Source organism: Struthio camelus, chromosome 2 (assembly GCF_040807025.1).
Source record: "Struthio camelus isolate bStrCam1 chromosome 2, bStrCam1.hap1, whole genome shotgun sequence".
Taxonomy (NCBI): domain Eukaryota; kingdom Metazoa; phylum Chordata; class Aves; order Struthioniformes; family Struthionidae; genus Struthio; species Struthio camelus.
In genome coordinates, this window is record NC_090943.1 from 117,945,965 (window position 1) to 117,966,571 (window position 20,607).

General features: G+C 43.6%; 1 protein-coding gene across 18 annotated transcripts in view; it reads left to right on the forward strand.

The window, feature by feature from the left end:
• The first annotated feature begins 4,084 nt into the window (after positions 1–4,084).
• The window catches only part of EPB41L3 (erythrocyte membrane protein band 4.1 like 3), a 151,468-nt gene continuing 134,945 nt past the window's right edge, over positions 4,085–20,607 (forward strand). For 12 of the 18 annotated variants that reach the window (XM_068932236.1, XM_068932250.1, XM_068932248.1 and 9 more), the window contains exons 1-2: positions 4,085–4,232; positions 9,533–9,704. In XM_068932236.1, the coding sequence (XP_068788337.1) occupies positions 9,629–9,704 (76 nt within the window). In that variant the 5' untranslated portion in view covers positions 4,085–4,232; positions 9,533–9,628. Of the gene's footprint in view, positions 4,233–5,665; positions 5,709–9,532; positions 9,705–9,792; positions 11,189–11,229; positions 11,434–20,607 lie in introns of those variants that run through there. The other 6 variants (XM_068932243.1, XM_068932256.1, XM_068932242.1 and 3 more) reach the window with 6 other exon arrangements.

Here is a 20,607-nt window from a genome sequence, read left to right on the forward strand (position 1 = left end):
GTCTCAGAATTCTGGCCGTGTGTGTGTATATCTATAGGGGGAGAGAGAGAGAGAAAGAAGCATCTTATAAAACTTCTCGAGGTTGCTACTTGCCAGGTAGCCTCGTTTTAGCTTTACAAGAAAAAGCTGTCAAGCTTTAAAACACTGCAAGAGGCCTTCCTGCACAAAGAAATCAATGATAAAATGCATATTGATTTCAGTAAGATCAGCTTCTGTCCAGAAACTGCATCTTTGTTAAGACAGGCACACTGCCTTTTTTCTGCCTTTTTTTAAACACCATATGTGTTGATGACAGTATAAAAATAAAGCTGCAGATAACTCTCATCTCAGATAATAACAGCCTCTGATTCAAAAGCAATACTTGGTGACTGGCAAAAGCTAACAAACACTGCCCCGGCCCCTGTAGCAAAAACCATTGATTTAAAATGAGCAGGTATGAGCAAAGCAGTTTCATTTACTGGACACAGAGCATTTAAACGAGCACTCTTTGATTTTGTTGCAAGCAAGTAGCCTATTTAATTTAAAAAAAAAAAGTCAGGAACAGATTTGCACGATGAGGGTGAAAGGATCCACGCCGCAGCAGCAGGTCTCCGTGATGCGCGTCAGGGGCAGACGAACCAGGAGCCGGCGTTGCCAGTCATCGTACCAGCAAAGATCAGGCTTTACAGACAACTTAGAAAGGTCTTCCTTCAGACAAAACTTCTGTGTGGTAGATTTACGCCTCCTTTTATGTGAATCCAAATTTAATTGTAAATCTGCTGTAAATCTGGCCTCATCCTCAGAGCAGCAGCTGGAAGAGGGCTGGGGTCCTTGTTGGGAGCTTGGAGAGTGGCTTCCACCAAGGACCCCTCTCCCATGACCAGCTCTCCCAGGAAAACCCACCACAGCCATACAGCATTATTTAATGCAAAGAGGCCATAAAAGTTGGGACACGAGAGGCCAGCTCACGCTAGGAAGTACTGATATGTGTGGCAATACTGACGCGCTCTTGTGTAAGTGGCTCTTCAGAACTATGCTGTAAATATTTCCCTTCATTCATCGCCCTGTGCCCGCACACCCAGCGCTCCGTGCAGTCAGCCCCTGGGGTTTGCATGTTTGCATCGTGGTCAGAAATAAATGTCCTTTCTGTCACAAGGTTTCGACTTTATATCACCTATTACCACAGGTTGTCATGCCAGGTCACCGTAAATTAGATTAACAATCTTCTAATGTGACCTCTGTGAGGGATACTTAGGACAGTAACTCTAGGGAGGGATGCTTAGGATGGTAATCTTAGCAAGGAGAGACTCCTATACAGTGTGCTAAAAGCATTAACCACCATATAAGCAAAAAATGTTTCAAGGCTGTTACAGTCTATTAAATAAATATGTAATGAATGTACGCAAACTACCTCCTGAAACGTTGCTTTGGAAATATGAGCATAAAGTACTGGAAGAGGGTTGATGTGACTTATTTATTTTTTACCTGCCCTAGAAAACTCTCATTTCCTGATGAATACAATGACTTGGCATAACTTAAAGCACAGAAAGTCAGATTTCTCTCAGCAGACATCCTGATCATTCCCATGGATATTTTAAGAACTCACCATTAGTTCCTTTAATTAATGCCTCCCCAATGGTGACTGACATGGCTTTGTCCCACATCAACCTAACAAAATATGCTTCGGCCATTTTGTCCAATGAAACAGGGTTGGGTGGTTGCTAAAGGCGGCTTCTGCGGTGGTGCTTATCAGAGCAGCAGTTTTCCCTGGAAGCCTCTCTACTCCTAGCACTCATTTTTGTAGCACGTTTTCTACAGACTTCTTATCTTGCCAGGAGTCCCTCATCCTTTAGCAGAGGTACGAATCCTGTTGTACCGTGAGATATACCCATAAGTCTTTTCCGTGATAGCCAGCATAAATCTGCATAGCATTATTTAAACCACTTTTCTGCTCACAGCCTTACTTTTCGCGTTGCAACCCTTCTCCTGCCAGGAAGTCTGGACCTGCAGCCCAAAGTGGGGCCGTGCCTCCCGGAGCAAAAATGCTGGGTCTCAGGTGGTGGAGGTCCACGGAGGAGCGCCCAGCTCCAGCTCCTCCATCTGTCCTGCTGGAAGGCTGTGTGCATCAGGGGGCAAATCTGAAGTGCAGACCGTGGGCTAGAAATGCCTGAACTGGCCTTAAAGCAGTCTATTTGTGGCACTATTAGCCTCTGCGCTGTCCCTGTGGTATCTGAGAGCCTGTCTGAGTGGCTTTGGAAAGTTAAACAAATTTGTTCTCTGCACACACAAAAAATGGGCTGTGTGTGTGGTATATCTTCTTACGCCCGCACAGGGTCTGTTGATTTAATGGCCCCCTACCACATGTATCAGTGCATTTTGTGCACCCTGCTGTAGAACTGGGACTCTGGTTTCTGTATACGTTTCTCCAAACAGCAGAAAAATTAAGTCAGGCTATTTAACTAAATTCTGCCTCTGGCTCTTCGAGGCCATCGCATCTCACATATCAATCTGCAAAGCTGTAAAAGTCAATAACTGCATATAGCTGCCCAGAGAAAAAAATGCAGACAACCAACGATTTTTTTCTTGCCACACAACTACATTTGATAGCAAGATGTTCTCACTGAGCCGACCTAAGCAAAACTTATCACAAAAAATTATCTTGCATGTAGAACAAAAATTTCCTCATTGGAACTTCAACCTTTGCCACTCGTGGCTGGCACACTACTCCCCCCTTATAAGGACATCTCCACCACAGCTATTCTTTGAACTCGTAAGACTACATGCGGATTTAAGCAACGATTTGCACTGTGGGCAAACTTGAGGCAGCCGTGCCAGGAAGCGCTGCCTGGAAGAGAGCCAAGGGCAGATGTAACGCTTCGTACCGCAGCTTGTGCTGCGGCGCGCGAGAGAGTGTGCTGAGCGCTCTCCTTCCACGTGGGCTGCTGGGAGGAAGAAGGCCTGAGCGGCGCGGCAAGGGGATTTGCTCAGCTGTAAGCACCGGCGCTGCGTAGCTGTCATCGTGCTTTCTAAATGCGGAGATTCTGGCTGCCTCCCGCAGGGGATAAGTCAGTCTTGTTGTGACTTAGAAACCTCAGCAGGGTCAGGTGTAATCTTGGCGTTAATGACTTTGGCTTGACACCCAAAGCCTGGGAATACTCCTCCCATCAGCTGGTACTACGTCCCACAGCCACTTTACCTCAGATAAATCAGCCCTAATCCATTCGAGTCCTTCCTCAGCACTGTCATTTTTATCTCAAGGAAGTTTCTCGTTTGTGTGCAGCTATGCCCACCCCCTCCGAAGCTGGTCTGGGACAGCTCTGTTCTCAAAGCCGCGACCCCGCTTCCCTGGCTGCTTAGGGCAGTCATTCCCAAACCCCAGGGAAGGTTCCCGCTCTCTGCAGGTGGCAAACTGTCTTGTCACCCTCAGGGAACTCCCGCCAATATACCAATATGCAGCTGTATTCCCTTTTCTGTCCCCTACCTCCTATACTGCATCCCTCTCTTTGTGAGCTTGTGCAAGGACTGCTAATAACAACAGAGCAAGCAGGAGATTGCTAGGGGCTGTTGAGGGAAGGAGAGAGACAGCGAGCAGGAGCTTGGGTCTTCCGGCTGGTGGGGTTGCTCAGGGAGTCGGGGGCTGTTGTGAAGGAGTCTGTGATTTGCTCGGATTCCCCCCCCCCCCGTTACCCGGTGCCCGCACTGCCACCGTCTCCTCAGAGCGTGAATGACCGCGTGCGACCTGGGCGCCGGGGGGGGCCGAGCTGGGACGGGAGCGCCTCCGTCCTGGAGACCGCGGCGGCCTCCTCGAACACCGAACGCATTAAAAGTAATGGAGCGGCCTCGCTTTTATTATTCCCCTTTTCTTCCTTCGCCGTCCCGCAGCTTTGGGACCGGGGGCAGCCCGGCGGGGCCAGCCGGCTCCCCGGCGCGCTCCGCGGCAAAGCGCGCAGCCGGCGGCAGGCAGCGGAGGCCGCAGGACCCGCGCTCGCCTCCGCGCCCGCGGAGCCCGCACCCCCGCGGGGGGTGGGGGGGGGACGGGCGGAGGCGGGGCCGCGGCCGCGGCGGAGCCAATGGGGAAGCGGCGGGGCGGGGCGGGCCGAGCCGCGCAGAGCCGCGGAGTGCCGGGGCGCTGCAGGTGGGAGCCCGGCGCGGTCCGCGTGCGGAGGGAGCTTTTTTTTCCCCGCGTGGGAGGACGCGTCTCCCGCAGCCGCGGCGCGAAACGCGCGGGCGGAGAGACGGGCGGACGGGCTCAGGTGAGGAGCCGCCGGTGTCCCTCCCTCCCCCCCCCCCCCACTCCAAAGCGCGGGCGGACAGTCCCGCGGCGCGCAGCGATGCGCAGCGGCAGCCGCCGGGCCGTCCTTGGCTCGAGGTCAGCGGGGAGGGCGGCGGGGCGGGCAGCCTGCGGCAGCGGGCGCCGGGCTTGAATCCTTCTTCCCCGGACAGACCGCGGGTTTGCGGCTTGCGGTTTTTCCTATTTAATTTTTTTTTTTTGCTTTTTTTTTTTTTTCCCCTCCCCCTCCTCCGGGGCTCGCCCCCTCTCCGGTGGCGGAAGTTCAGCCGCGGGCGGACTTGCCGGGCGCGGAGCAGCGCGGGGGGCTGCGGCGGGTCGAGCCGAGCCGGGCCGGGCCGGGCGCTGCGCGGTGGGGGCGGCTGCGGGAGCGCGGGGGGCTGCGGCTGCGCAGGCTGGAGCTCGGAGAGGGAAATATCTCCGGATACGCTGCTGAGCGGGCGCGGATACCCCTTTTTTTTTTTTTTTTTTTTTTCTTTCCTCGGAAGGTTTGGAGAAGCCCGAGGGGGCTCCGCGGGGAACCTGCGGGCTTTTGTGGGCGATTGGCAGGGTCAGGGCGGTCTGCGGTGTTGAACGGAACCTGGGTGCTCGTCGGGGGTCCCCGCACTTTTTCATGCTTAGGGAAACTATACTTAGCTGGTGGCATTTACACTTTTCTAGTAACAGTAGTTCATGAGAAGAGTGGTACTAGCGCGAAAAAAAAATCACATAATAACAGTAATAAAAACACAGGAGCGATAAATAGCGTTTTTAGAACCAGTAGCTCTGAATTCCCGGTCACCAGGAAGCAGCCTGGAGGGGCACTGGGGATGTCGCGGGAGCGTGTGGAAATGCGCGGGACTGCGCTTGGAAGTGCAGGGTGCAATGCAGAAATGCAAGCAGTAAAACTCTGCATTTTGTGCACAGTTCGGCGCTGGGTGGCCATTTTTCTGATTTCTCCTGACAGGTTGTTGGACCCCCAGAATGCTCATTTGGGACTTCAAAAAAAAAAAAAAATACAGGGAGGAGAAAACCCCTGCATTCTAGTAGGGCTGTTTGAATGCAAAAGTACTTTCATTTTCGCATTCCCATTTTGCTGATCCTTCATCAGGTTTTAAACCTCTTTAAGGTGTGCCTAACAATTTATGAGGAAGATCGAGTTTTTGAGGTTTGTTTTTTTTTTTTTTTTCTCCCCGTTTCTGGAGTTTGCATGCTTGTTCCCCTGTTCTTCTTAGGGCAGGATTTCCTTCCTAGCATAATGGCTGAAACTGTGAAGTACACAATTCTGCGTGTTGCCAGACGAATGCCTTCTTTCAGAGTTTGGGATGGGCTCAGGCAGTATAAAAAATGTACTGAGAGACTACTGTTGTATGGTTTCCTCCATTTTGTGCTATATTGGAAGAAAGCTAAAAATATCAGGTCATCGTTTCTCGCATGAAGACTTTCAAAGCAACATTCTTAGGTAGGCAGATAGCTTCCTGTTGTAGATATATTTTTTAATTTTATTTAACTTTAGAAATTGTTGCTCTTGGTACTTAATAGGGCGCTACCCTGGTATGCTTTTTTGTAATTTGGTAGTAGCACTACCGCTTTTGAATCGAACGGTTTTTAGCATCAGATTGTCATCAGTGCAAAGGGTTGGGTGTTTTCACAGAATTTCCTAGAGGGATACCCCCTAAAGTTTCCGGAAAAGTTTTTCCTCTTGCCAGTACAGCAAATCTCATCAGCTTCATGATATTCTAGTCCATGCTTGAATCCAGTGGTGTGCTTTATTTATCTGTTCTAAAAAACAAAGTGTGTCCATTTCCAGCATGCGCACTTAATGTTTTGAAAATTACCTTTTTTAACGTTTTTAACTGGAGAGCAAGTGAAGGAAAGCAGGTTAACAGTATGTCAGTACTTCTCCTGGCCTGCCTGCAACAGCATTTCTTTCAGCTTATGAAGTTGCTTTAAGAGGTAAATGTTATAGTAGTCTCTTGCTCAAATATCGGTTGCACATTACTGCCCAGAACTAGCTTAGGAAGGCACTTTACAATCCCACATAACCTTATCTGCCGTTCCAGAACTTCATAACAAACCTACTGGAACATGAAATGACCTTGGAAAGGCATCTTTCAATCTGACGTGAGGTGTTTTCTTCCTGGGAACAGAAATATTGCACATAGAGCTGATGTTTTCAGATTGATGCTTCTAAACCATTTTTAAGAGGGGGGAGAGAAGATGGGTGGAGTATTAATTTTGAAGGGAAATTTTTTTTTTTAAAAAAAGCAAACCTGCTCAGCTGAAGTTGAAATGCCACTTGGCTGAAGAAAGGGTATATTGAGCGTGTATATATAATAGTGAGGCTTAAGTCATGGATGACAACAAGACTTCATTTTTAATTAAAGGAAAATAGCGTTTGTTCTGCCATTTCTGATTTGCTCATTCATGATATCTTCAAAAGCCCAAATTATTAGTAGGACTAATTAAAAGCTAGTTGAATGTGTTAAATGGAAAAAGAGGTGCTGAAGCCTGAAGGAAGCTCTACATTAAACTTTACTGTTGTTCTTAATAGCATAATATATTACTTCCATGTCAGAAATATTCCATGTACTTCTCTTCAGAATCCCTTCATTCATGGAAATGCTGCCACCTCTGGAAAGGCTGCAAAAGTGCTTATTAGCAGGTACTTAGTACAAGAAGTGAAGGAGAACATCGCAACTGTCAAGGGAGTTAATAGAGGCTACATATGGCAAACTTAATTGGGTTTTGCCTGGATGCTGGTCTGGAAACTTCAGATCTTGCAAAAGGGTTGTGAACTATTTCACACCCATGGTGGCTTTACTTCTGGGGAAGATGATGCCTCCTGTAGAGTAGTACCTGCTCACAGCCTCCCACAGCACTCTAGCATGAGGAGTTTGTGGTATGGGTGCCACCTGCTGGGTGTTTGAACACTATGCCTATACATATATATGCATATATATATACACATACACATCTATACACATAGAAATGTATATGCACTCACTCACTCCATGCACATGTATGTAGTTTTTATAGATATGTTCTTGGTGGTACCTATCAAACAGTGAGTGCCCAGACCTGAGACTCCTCGACTTCTGAGGACGCATAACATCACAGCTTGTGTTATGAGAAGCAAATAGTCCTCAGGTTTTATATCCCATGGAAAGAGGGGAATGTTTTTATATTTATTCAATGTTGCTTTCACTTCACTGAAAGCAGCTGTCTGGGGACATCCAGTTGTATACTAGCCGATGACATGGTAGGCTTTCACAGCTCAATTTGATAGCCTAACATCAGGCTATGGAGCTAGTGTTGGAAACTGAACAAAGCAATCTCACCTTCACGGTATGGATCACTTTGTATAAAATCTCTATAGCACTGCTGATTACATCACCTCTTGTGTCAGCTATCTTATTTTCCTAAAATCTGGTGAGCATCCCATTTTGATACATCTTTAGCTAATCTGGACTAGAAGTGACATTTTGTATAGCATTTGCAGAATATCACCTGACAGTCTTTTTCCGTTCTAAAGAACGCTTTTTCACCCTTGACTAATGTTTGCCTAGAATAGTAAATCATATAAGTTTTATTCTGTCCTAGAAGTTCCTCTGGCAAGTGAAGTCGTCATCTGAATCTGCCATCATCCACAGCAATGATTTTCCAGTTTCGATTAGTTTCCATTTCTCTTAGCCCAGCATAGCGCTGACTGTGATGCTGTCTGAATGTCAATTTGATTAAACAGCTGGATCCTTCAGCTGGATCCAGAGTCAATGAGTTGCAGCGCTAGGACTTATAGTTGTTCTATATCCTACAGATTGCATTAAGAAAATATGTATGGCCTTGTGGGTTTTTTTTTTTTTTTTTGGTGGGTGGTTGGTTGGTTGGACAGCTGACCTCATAAAGGCTTTGTTGTTTGTTTATTTTGTGGTGCCTGGAAGCCAGATGAGTCTTTTTACCTTGCCTGTGGATTGGGAATAGATCCAAGCTGAATCATAAAAGTTTTGAAGAAACTTTCCAAAGCTTTCAGCTGGAAAAGCCTGTATTGACATATTCTTGTGATAAGCAGTTAAAATATGTCATGTGGTTTTGAAAGGGTGTTCCTCCACTTGAGATCTGTTTACTGGAGGATATGTAACAGTCAGGAGTACTGCATGGCTTGATGGAGCAAAAGAGCAAGTAGCATAATTGCAGACTTTGTCATAAAGTACAATTCTGCAAAAAAAACATATAAAGCACCTTGCGTATAAAGAGATTACTGTATAAGCTTTGAGCAAGGGGGCCCACAATAACTATGAAGTTCACTGTGCCCTAAAACACTTGCAGCTATGTAATGCCTGAAAAATCTTGATTTCAGTGTCTGGTGAAGAAGCAATTGACCCTAAAACGCTACCTGGAGCTGAACCAACGTTTTCAGTTTCATAACCCAGTGTCATGCACAAATAGCATGTGAAGAGGAGCAGGGGGAATACAAAATGTCTCTGTTGCTCTGTGGTCTTGCTCTTATGTGTCCCTTCTCAGCCTGACCCAGGCAACTGGCATGTGGTATGAGCAGAGGATGCTGCAATAGTGTTCAAGGCAGTTTGCATCCCATTCATCCCATCATGGCATATAAGACCTATTTTTCTTCTTCTTCTTCTCCCCCCTCTCCTCCCCAGAACTTTCTGAGCTGCTGATGGAAAGCTGCCCATTGCAACATGTCAAATTTCAACAGCCACCTTTTATTCTTGCTCAGAAATGCATGTTCAGGATTGTCAACGGGGATGCTGCGCTTTCTGTCCCTCTCCCACCTCCTCCCCAGCCTAATTAATAAACCAGTTAGGCAGCTCTCCTGCTTGCATTCTGCTGCTTTCTAGGCATTTGTACCCTTTTATTTCATTTCTTTCTCCTTTTTCTGCTCATTTACCTGTGTTCCCACCTACTCAGCATCTGACGTGTTGTCTCTTGGTGAGTTGGTTAATGTTCATCTCCCTCCCTGCCTCCCTCACAATCTTATTTTCCTTTTTCCCCCCATTTGATGTCCTGTCAAGACACCAAATGGCCGTCATGATCCTTGGCAGTATCTTGGAATCATATCTGCTCCAATAAAAATGGTCTCGCAATAATCTCAACGTTCCTTGCAGAGGGAAAAGGCATCTAACATCTTGAGGGCAAGCTGTAGGTGTAGTCACGCTGATAGTAATGGTACATGGTAGCATCTCTGGGGAAGGGCAGTGATTTCCAAGACTGAAGAAAAATCAGAAATGAAGGAAAACCGTTTGAAATTTCTGTTCCCTTTCTCCTCAGATACCCTGCACGTGAAGGAGTTGGGAAGGCTCCCTCTCTGCAAAAGCACTACTATAAAAGTGGCAACAAAGAAGTTGCTCGCTAGTAAAGCGGTAGATGCATAAGCAGCTGTCCCACTTTTCTGCATTTTTTCTTGCTGTCTTATTAATGTACCGTGGAAGCAAAGGAGGAGGTAACTCATCAACCATTAGCCGTAGGGGGGCTGGAAGTTAGTTGACTGTGCCAGCTATACTTTTCTTTTTGATGTCAGTACATAAATTCAACTTCATATGACATTGCTTCTACAGGGATCAAAAAGAAAGTCTGCCAGCATCTGTGCGGAGGAACTCACCTGCCTGTCCTGCCTTGGCATTTTGGACGTCTAAAGGGAGCCAGGGCAGTACTGCATACTGCCTTTATGCAGTAAAAGTCTAGATCAGAGTCATAGCAGAGCAGCTTTTTTCAGTTCTTTTAACTGTGAGGATATGTGTATTCCTGCGGACAGTTGGTTTGAAGAATATGGGAATTCAGAGATACCAGATGGGGAGATTTCCCAATCTGTTGTGAGAGACTTGCAATGACCTTTGGCTTCTTGGCTTCTTGTCAGCCTTGGCGCTGTTTGCACTACAGTCAAATCTGATGAGGATACAGCTGCTAGGATAACGTGGCTAGAGTTTCCTTTGCGTTCTTCTCCTCCTCTCCTCCGCAGTCAGCAATGCTTTCGTTGTCTGGTGTCTCCGCGCTCAGGACCTTTCACTCTTAACTTTCAAAAACAGCTAACTTCTCTATTCAGAAGAAGAACGCAAATTTCAATGCCATTAAATACGTACACATAGTTTATTTAGGTTAGCCCACAGCATTTAACATTTTGTACAGATCTCTCTGAAACATTCCCTCTCGAAGATTGAAAAAATAACCAGATGTTTTGGAGCAGTTACCAGCAAAGTTGATGTTGAGCTCAGGAAAGTTGTAAAATTATTCTTTGGATTTATCAGGCGAAGTACTGATATTTATTTATTTGACTGATTGAGATTCTAACTCAGAACAATTATTATTTCAGCTTTGGTCGTCTTGACAGTTTGTGGGTATATGACTACTTAGATAGGTCTAGGGTGGGTCTCGAGCCCCTTAATTGTAAAGAACAAATTGTCAGTCCCCAATCCTTGACAACTATGGCAGTTTCATTTTTAACTTTTTTCCCTACCAGATGTTACATCTCCTTATCAAAGAGTTGGAAGTGTCTGTAATATGAAAAAAGTATACCTTTTCTGTACATGATGTACAGCTCCTAATGCCTGAGGAAGGAATTTACAATTAAAGATTTATGCTTTTACTCTTCTCAAAATCCTTATTATAAGGCCAGCTTTGACAAATCATTACTAAACTGCAATGTCATTGCTATTGTGTTTATTTTTTTCATGTTAGAATAAGTTCGGTCCATGTGCGTCAGGTCTATTTAATTGGTTGTCTAAAACTATTCTGTAATGTAAAAAGACATAATGCTCATTCTAAAGAAAACAATAGCGTTGTTCATTGAATCTCCAGCGTTCTCATTTCTTTTCTTATGTTTTTCTTCTTTCTTCGTTTTCCTGCCAATTGCTGTGACTGACTGACTGCTGCAACCATGGCCTTGACAAACTGCTGCCACTGCTGCCTCTTGGGACATGGACAATTTTGGTGAGTCTGCAAAATGAGTTTAACTTATCTTTCCTCTTTAGGGGAAGCAGGAGCATTAAAGATTTGAAGCTGGGCTTTGATGAAAACTAGACCTGATTTCTGGCTGGTTTTTTGCAGAAGCAACAGGCAACGTTTACTGAATTTCAGCTTTATTTTGATGGAGTGGTTTTTTTCTTGCTCAGTTTTATTGTTGGCAAATGTGAAGGAATTGACGTGCAGCAGATTAAGTAGTGTCATTTTAGGAGGTTAAGTATGGTTGCTTTTTAAATAACTTTGAAATGACTTTTCTATAAGACATGCTGCAAAGCAACAGTTTAGAACTTTTCATTTTTCTTCTTTTGGCTTATTTGATTCTTTCTGCAAATCATTCAGGTTAAAAATGATTAACTCATTGGATGGCTTTTCAGAAAAATACTATGTGTTTCAGCTTATTTTCATAATACTAGTGTTGTCTGCGGTGTGAACTTTAAGCAATGATGCATTGATGGTGCGTTTGCATTAAATATTGTACCACAATTTAGTAAGAAAAGGATTTCCCTCCCAAGTACTGTCTAGCGAGATCTTTAAAAATACAGAGCAATAGTTCTGTTGGGGTCTCATTTCTTGCTCATGTGTAGAAAAATGAAGAGGAGAATACCAGTCTGAAGATAACAGCTCCTTCTTAGGCGGCAATAGATGTTCTCTGGCATTCTGGACTTTCAATTAAAGGTGACTAGACAGCTGTGGGAAAAATGTTTGCTGAAAACGCATCACTCCTGAGATCTATTCTGAAACCACGGTAGGAGATGGTAATACCCAGTCAGCGTTGTCTGCAAGAGTAGAGGAGCCTCTGAGAACTGAATGGAGGGGGTTCACAGATAAGTAGCCTTGAGATTTCTCTCTGAGTTATTTAGAGCCAGCAGGGATGACTCCTTACTACAAGTGGGCTCAAGTAAGGAAAATAACTTCATCTTTTACCTGCACAGCAGCTGCCTTAACTACGTGGCTAAAGTTTTGGGAGAATGTAGATACAGCTCAGGAATGGTGTTTTCTGGTGTTCCACTGAGGTGTGGGCGGTGTTGGCACTCTCGTGCTGCCATTCCTGGTCAGGCTTGGTGGCAGATGGCAGATGGCATTGGTCGTTAGCTGCTCTCTGAGGGACTGCAGCTGGGTGTAGCTGATGCATGTGCCTCTGGGTGAATCTATTGTCCTCCTCTCTTCCTTTTTACTCATTTGAGCATGTATAGTCCACAGCACCTGCGCCTCATGCTGAGGCGAGGAGCATGAGACTGGAAGATAGGACTTAACCTTAAAGCTTTGTCTTTTCAAGCATAGCTTTAGAGAAATGTTGGATAAAAACTTATATTTTACCTCTGAGCATTTCCAAAGTGTTGCTGCCTAATCCTGTTATTGATCCATAGCTTATACTGGAAAGCCTTTGTGTCAAGGCAATATTCAAATTCGGAGTCCTGGGAGGACAGTGGCACTAATCACATTTCATGTGACCTTTCAGGCAGGATGAACATATGTTGCACTGCTGCATTTTTCTCAACTTTTAATTCCTCTTAGATATCTTTTATTCTTTCATAATGTAGCTAGAAGCGCAGTTAAGCCTTCTGCATGACTGGTACAAGGTAATTTCATAACTGAGTAGCATTAAGATCTGTAAGTGGACTGCCTCTGATTGCCATTCTTTGATGTGCTAAGAAACCTTGATCAGCTTGAGAGAATAACAGCTCTGATGCCCAGGAGTATCAGTAATGCGTACTTACTGTAATGTCCACAGTAACAAAAACTCTGACAACTGCCAGAGTGCATTTCTCGTGGCTTTGTTTCAGCGTGTATCTTGCTTTCCTTTTAGACTATTTTTGTTTAGCATTTTGTAATGTATGTGTGTAATTGGCTCTTGTGTTGCATCTATACAGAGAGATGCTGCTTTAATATCTGGAGAGTAGTAAACCTGAACAGTGAAGTGTTGCCATCAGCACTGCACATCAGAGAATTTTGATGTGGTTACATGAATGAGCATTTCCACCCAAGTTCTATGCTTAGTAGGTGGGATTTTTGTTTGTTTTTTGTTTGTTAAGCTGATTTGGTTATAGATGAACTTTTTGCAAATGTAGTAAGTAAAGTTTAAAATCTGAAACAAAGAGCAAGGTGCATTTTGCATAAGCAGATAAATATCAAAGCTAAAAATATGAAATCCACCCCCCCCCCCCCTTCACAAAAAAGAGCAGAATTGATGCAACCCAGACTTTTTTCATTGGAGTGTGGTGGGAGGATGAGAGACCACAGGCGTAAGCTGAAACAAGAAAGGTACAGGCTGGGTACAAGGAAAATATTTTTCCCCACGAGGACAGTTAAGCACTGGAACAGACTGTCCAGAGAGGCTGTGTGGTGTCCAGCCTTGGAGATGTTCGGGACTCAACTAGATAAAGCTGTGGTGAGCAGCTGGCTCTGAGCTCCCAGGTGACCCTACCTAGAGGAGAAAGCTGGACTAGAGGCCTCCTGAGGTCACTCCTAAACTGAGTTATCCTACGATACCTTATAAAAAGGTTGCATTTAGACAGGCCTTAGGCTTGGAAGAAAAGTGAAGTTGCCAGGTCACAGAAAGCTTGTGATAATGGCAAGGCTGCTGAAGACTTTTGAGGGGAGGTAGCTTTTGTAATGTTAAGAGGAATGCATCAGGTGGCCAGGTTCAGTCTTGCTGTATTGCTGTCATGCCTCCTCTAAATGCTTGCCTGTTGCTTTCAATTTAATTGCTCTGCTCTTCCTTGCAATCAGAGCATGCTTTGCGCACAGCTTCTGAAGATGTAATATGTTTTGTATTATATGCCAACAGTAGCCATATCTAACTAGAATTTCCAAAATCTTAGAAATAATCTCAAGATTTTTGTTAACCTCTGTTAACAAACCTCAGTTACCCTGTGAGAGCAAACTTTAAACTCTTCAGGAGGCCTAGACTGATCATATAGAAGGTTTTCAGTAGTTTCTGGAGAGCTATGCCTCTTAAGATATCTCTGTAAGGATATCCTTACTTTAGGCTGTGACGGTCTCCAGTCCTTTGAAAACAATATTAGAGTATCAGTAGCAGGAAGATTAAAAACCTATTGCTGATTGAGCTGAATCTGAGTTAGCTGCTGAGCGTGAGTTGGTTGCTGACTGGTGTTGATGTGGAGCAAACCAGAGCTCTGACTGTAAAGCAAGGGAGAAGAAGAGAACTGGTAAGTACAGTGAGGCCAACTTTGGAAGACTGAACAATTGATATTGCAAAGAAGAATTTGGATGGGTCAGAAATTACCACAGTGGGCTCTGGAGAAGCAAAGGGTTTAGACAATCCCCTGAATAATCTTTTACTTTTTTGGGGAAGATGGCCTGCAAAACTGGAGTCAGTCCAGCAAGTACTTTGAATACACAAGTGAATGAATTTATAAGGCATACATTACTAATAGTTCATTTTGAAAATTGTCTTTGTCTTTAAGTATTTGAATTAACTAGATTTCAATTTTTGTGTTTTATTCTTTTCTCTGGGTTTGTTGGTTTGATTTTTTTTTTTTTTTGTTCCTTCGTGAAAGCAGTTGGTTTAACTTACAGAACTTACAGATTGGCTTTTCTTCCCTGTGCAGTAAAGGTGAATATGAAAACTAATGTTTTAGTAACACTAGGATTTCAAAGGCACTTCTCCCTGGCCTTTTTACTACTATCCCATTTGCTTCCACCCACGTAGCAGGTAAGCTGTGATTCTTGCCTGTTGTGACCTGATTGTACTTAGATGTAGTCAATGGGTGAGGTCCACAATGTCTACAGTGTATTGTCCCTTCCATATTCAGAGGCTGAAAGCACCATGACCATAAAGCTTTTAGGATTATTGCTGAGAGGAGGTAAAACCATCAGGTTTTATCCTTACTTTAACCTCATTGCTCCATATGCATACACAGTGACTGCCTTCAGAGTTGTTTATGTAACTGTCATGTCTTAATGTCCACTTCTCTTCTAGCCTACTGCAGTAAAGAGTTTGCTTTGTATTTTAATTTCTTTTATATATATATATGGAAAGCCTTTTTACTACTTCTTTTCTGTTTTTTACCATAGCTGTTCATCTTCAGTTGTTGCATGGATAATAGTGCTGATGAACAAGGATTTAGTCTGACACACGAAAGCATAGCTGTAAAGAAAATGAAGCAGAGAAAATTAGTGGCAAAGGTTTCTAAATTATAGTTGTACAGGAAGATGTTTGTGATAAGGAAGCAGTTAAACATTACTGTTTAGTAAAACCTGCAACTGTGGCTGATATTTCAATTGTCTCCTCCTTTTGCTGACACTTAATTTGTGAGGTCAGTGAGATATTCTTACTGCTAATAGAGTAGCTGTTTTATTGAACCAAAAGCCTGTGGAAGTAAATGGACCGGTATTCTCAGATGGTTTTAACTGCCAAATAAATACTAATTATTTTCATATTTGCTTTTAAAATAAACATTAGGTGTTTGCTATACTTGCAGTTGAAAAATTATCTGCTTTTAGATGGGCAAACTTTTTTTTTTTGATTTTTGTTGAAAAACACCTGTAATGTCATAGGATTAAAACAGGATATTAATAAACAAGAAGAAATACTAATACTTGAACCAACTATGCACCTTCTACAGCTAAAGACAAAGAGCTCATTGTTTTTATGGCAACACAGTGTATGTCCACGAGCTCAGTCTCTATCAAACAGTCCAGGAGCATGTGAGTATTGTCCTGTACATGGTGCTTTGTGGAGTCCAGCTGTCACTCGTTAGAGACTCATTTACTGGCAAATAAAAGTTATCATCTGCTAGCAGTAGATTTTTTTTTTTTTTTTTCATTTGAAGACCTTTGGTTCGTTTCAGAGAGTTTCCTCTGGTAGCTAATGCAACAGGAGCAGTCCACGAGATCCTGAAGACCGTCTTTACTCAACAAGGATGTGGGGTCAAGAAAGCTGGCTATATAGGCCACTTTTACAGAAATAATGAACAAGTAGGGCCTTCTAGGGGAAGTTTGTACCATTCTTCATAGACACTGCATTTTCGCTTCTGGAAATTGTGGTTAGGAATCAGCAGTGAATTTGCGTTAGTAATAATTTCCTTAGGCAAGGCTTATCCTCCCAGGCCACCCATGAAAAGTTTGGAGGCAGGTGGCAAAGGCAAGTTTAGTTTCTGTGGTTACTGTAGTTGGAACAGGATGGATCACTGAGCCAAATAGAGACTTTTGTGTTAAAGCTGACTGCTTTCGTGCTTATCTTAACCTTGATGAAGCTATTGCCCTAGGTTTGTTAGGAAAAGAGTTAGGCGAAGTCAGTGGCCTGTACTGTTCAAAGGTTAAAGCAATCAGCAGTAGTTCAGCTGTCAGCAGAATTGTATTACGGAGAATCTCATGCAAGTCTTTGCCCCACTTTATTGTCTACTCGGCTTTTAGATGTTTTTGCTAGCATGTCCCTTATCGATCCAAGAAGTGGTCAAGGGTTGCCTACCCTCTCTGCCCTTTGCGTTGCGAAGCAGACTTAGTCTGGCCAAAATACTGCAGAAGTGGCAGTTGTTTGTAATGGAGCCTGAGATAAATGGGTTTATCTGGTAATGGTGAGGCTACTCAAGTTAGGTATTGGCAACTTGACCTCTTTTTTTTTTTTTTTTAATTTCTTTCTCCCTGGGATAGTTGTAGTGATGTTTTGTGTTGTTGCAACCTATTTTTAACACCAAAGCTTATTTTTCTCCAGTTAAACATGTGGTATGTTTACTTTGAGAGAGCTGGCATTTTCTCAAACATCACAAATTAGCTTTCCTATTAGAACTAATGAACGGTAAAATAGGATTGCTTGTGTTTTTGATATACGAGTGCGTGTGCACGCATATAAAATTCTAGTTAGATGAAATTGGTAGAGCTTACTGTTAAAATATGGAGATAATTGGACCTACTCATATCTCTCAACTGTCTCAACCCAACATAGTTTCTCATATGTAACTTTAAAAATCCATATGTGTCTAAGAGCCTTGTGGCTCCTTTTTTCCATGCTAATAGAAAATATCTGTAGAAGGATGTACATTTTTTTTTGTAGTTGCTCAGTATTAAATCCTTTTTATGCAGAGATATGATTGTTGGCTAGTATATATTGTTGCAGTAATGACAGTCACCACAGCTGTTTGAGTTCTGTCATGTTTATTCATGACCAGATATTTCAGTACGCTCATGAGAATTTGCTGTAAGGAGCACTTTCGTTTTTCAGTTTTGGGAATTGGGCTCCATCTAGTGTTTAAACTACAGGATTAAACTCAGGTTCACTTTCTTGAATGTCCTTGCAACATAGATAGAGGACACAGACAAAGAATTGATAGGCGTCATTTTCATTCACATTTATCTAGAATGAGACACTTCTAGATACAGTCAGTATGCTAATGACAACCTGAAACATCGCATCTGTCTTGCATATGCGCTTATCTTAGGGAGACTAAAATAATCCTGTTACGAAATGGCATGCAGCTAAAAAGAAATTAAAACAGCATGGCAATAATGTGATCCTGGAATATTTTGTGGTTGATTACTGTATATGCTTTCACACTATTTGATGTGGCTTATTAGAAAACAGCATGCTGGTCTATAAAATCAGAATTAGAAAGCTAATTGTGGAGTTCCTTTTTAAAAAAGTAACAAACTTTGAAATGTGTGCTCTATATTAATATCCAGTCAGCAAAATAGTTTTCCAGTACTTAATGCTTCTTTAGCGAAGCATATGTGTTTGTCCTCTGTTTTTTCTTAACAGTTAATCTTTAACATTTTTGTAATAGTTAAGCCTTTGATAAGGGCTACTTAATTCCTTTTATTAAAAGGAATATCCAGAGTAATTAGGAATATACCTCGTTTAAACTAAAACAGAAAAGTAAGTGTTTGATAATCATCAATTCCCGTACGTCCAGTGCTCTGATGACAAATAACCCTGTGCAACAGCGACAAGAGAAGCGTGAAGAAGAGCAGATAACTTTTTTTTTTGTTTGTTTTTTTCAAGATGGTTATAATTCATGCAAGCAACTCGTATTTCTTTTAAAATTGAATCAGGCTGAGAAAGCTTTTAGCGCTAAGTTGCACATAAATTTACCTTTTCCACCGGACTTTTACGGTCCAAGTTAATGAACGGGCCCGCTGCCGTTCAGCGGTGCTTTTGGGCACCCGCTGGGGTGTTGTTGCTGGGGCAGCTCTGGCCGCGAGGCAGTAGGAGATCACGAGTCTGTTAATGCCCCCGAATCCCTTACCTTAAAGGCTGGGGTCACAAAGGCACAGAGCTGCCCTTAGCGTCTCCGGTCTACCTGTGGCCCCTGAACCTGAAAATCTCCAACTTCTTTAGATCCCGGCGTGTTGCTCCAGCGACACAGAGCCGAGGCGAGGACCCAGTCCCGCGTCTCTGGCAAAAAGCCTGCGATTGTTTCATCTGCAAAACATTCGGGGTCCGGGCTTTCCAGTTGACGCTTGCTAGCTGAGCACGGACATGCTTAATGCGAACCATCTGGTGCCTGAAAGTAGCCGAGAGCCGCGTGAGGGTTTCTGTGGCCGTGTGGAAACAGTAAGCCCTTGCAGCGCTGGGCGTCGGGCTCCGGCGCGAGGAGAGGTACCCGGTGCCGCCGTCCTCCCCCAGCGCGGCCCCGGGGAGCGATAGCTGCACGCCACAAATTTCTCCCGTTTGCTTCTAAATGGGACCGTGATGGTCTTCCCGACCCCCCGCTATGCCTGCTCTATAGGCGTAGGCACACGTTTCCTTCCTTTTTGAAAGCCTGGCAGGGCCCCTGCCACCCCGAGGGGGCTCGCCGGCGTCGAGTGCAGCTGGCTTCCCGCGGGCAGCCGTGTGCGGTTGGTAACTTATTCATTTATTTATTTATTTTTAGTATGTATTTGCACACATTTCCATGACAACTTTCATGGACTGAGGGGGCAGGAGGATGTTCTTGTGGGTAGGGCGTGTGCATCTGGTGTGCTGTATGGGTTTTTTCTTTTTTTCCTTTTTTTTTTTTAATTTATTTATTCTGAGGCATGGGTGTAATTGGCAACCTGCTCTTTCAGTCCCGTGTAAGTGTAAACTCAGTTTCTCAACTCCTCTGAGAGGCCTTGCTTTCTAGGTGGACCTATGTTTTCTTTGGCACTAAATACTACATTTCATTGGCAAAATTATTTCTTGATCTGTTGCATTTGTTTTTAACTTAAAATGGCATATTGTTAAATCTAGTTTACTTTTGTGTTAAATCTGGTTTGCTCTCGTGTTCCTTACTCTTCACCTTTCTCCTGGAATGGACAATGAGAATAAATGTAACATGTGGCATGTCAAGCTTCTAAGTCTTATAGTGTGCACCTCGTTTTTTTATATATATTATTATTATTATTATTATTTGCCTATATGGAAGCAGCAATTTCCATTTGAATTTCTAAGTGACACTTGGAAATATTCCAGTTAAATTCTCTTAATTTTGTTTAAAGAAAACTTATCATTTCCTCCAAACTAAACTGTGTCTATCTTTAAAACCTGTATGGAAAATTATAGATCAAAAAGGCATGGTGGTGTTTTTCTTTTTCGAGGGTATGATAGTATGGTGTCATTGATTCAAGCAGTACCCTCCCCCATAAATCATTTACGTTATTACTAGCAGCATACCTTTAGATTTGGCTAAAGCTGACCAAAAAAGGCTTTATAGGTTGGTTGGCTTGTTTAGACAGAATTAAAACTGGAAGAAAGGAAGAGAAAAGGAAAAGGCTTTCTAACGGCAATCCATTTCGGATGGGGTTAAGTCTTCCCCACCGTTCACTCCGGAGATGACAAATGCGCAGTGGGGTAGAGATTCGAAGCGTGTCTCTTCCCTCTTGGCAGAGCACTCCCTGGCACCCGGTAAAGGTAATCTCGTGTTACCAACCCTCGGGTCATCTCCTTACATCTCTTGCGCTGTTCTGTAGCGCTGAACATTTGAAAGAGAAAAAAAACTGAGGAGAACACGCCTTTTGGATGCAGAGGTCTAATCGCAGCTCCTGTGAACGCTGAAGTATTTTGTGCAACGGTGGAGCGCGCTTTGTCTAGTAACTTGGTAATGATGCTGAACTGCAGGTGAGGAGGTGACAGCAACATGGAAAGTGGTGGGTTTTTTTGGTTTTTTTTTTTTGAAGTGTGCTTCTGCATTAGCTGTAACTCAAATTACATTCAGCTGAATGTAGAAAAGCCTGAACTAATGAAGCAAATAACAAATAATCATTCTGCACTGCAAAATGGCAGAGTTGGAGATAATCTGGACAAGAGATGCTTTGCTTTACTTGGGAGAGCTATTCCGGAGTTTATGGCAGCAATTAAAAAGAAAAGCAAACAGAGCCTGGAGAACTTAAAAGCAGAAGAAATGTTCTGGCAGATGGAAATCGGATACGGAGCTTTCTGTTCATTTCTGTCTCTGTGTTAGAGGAAG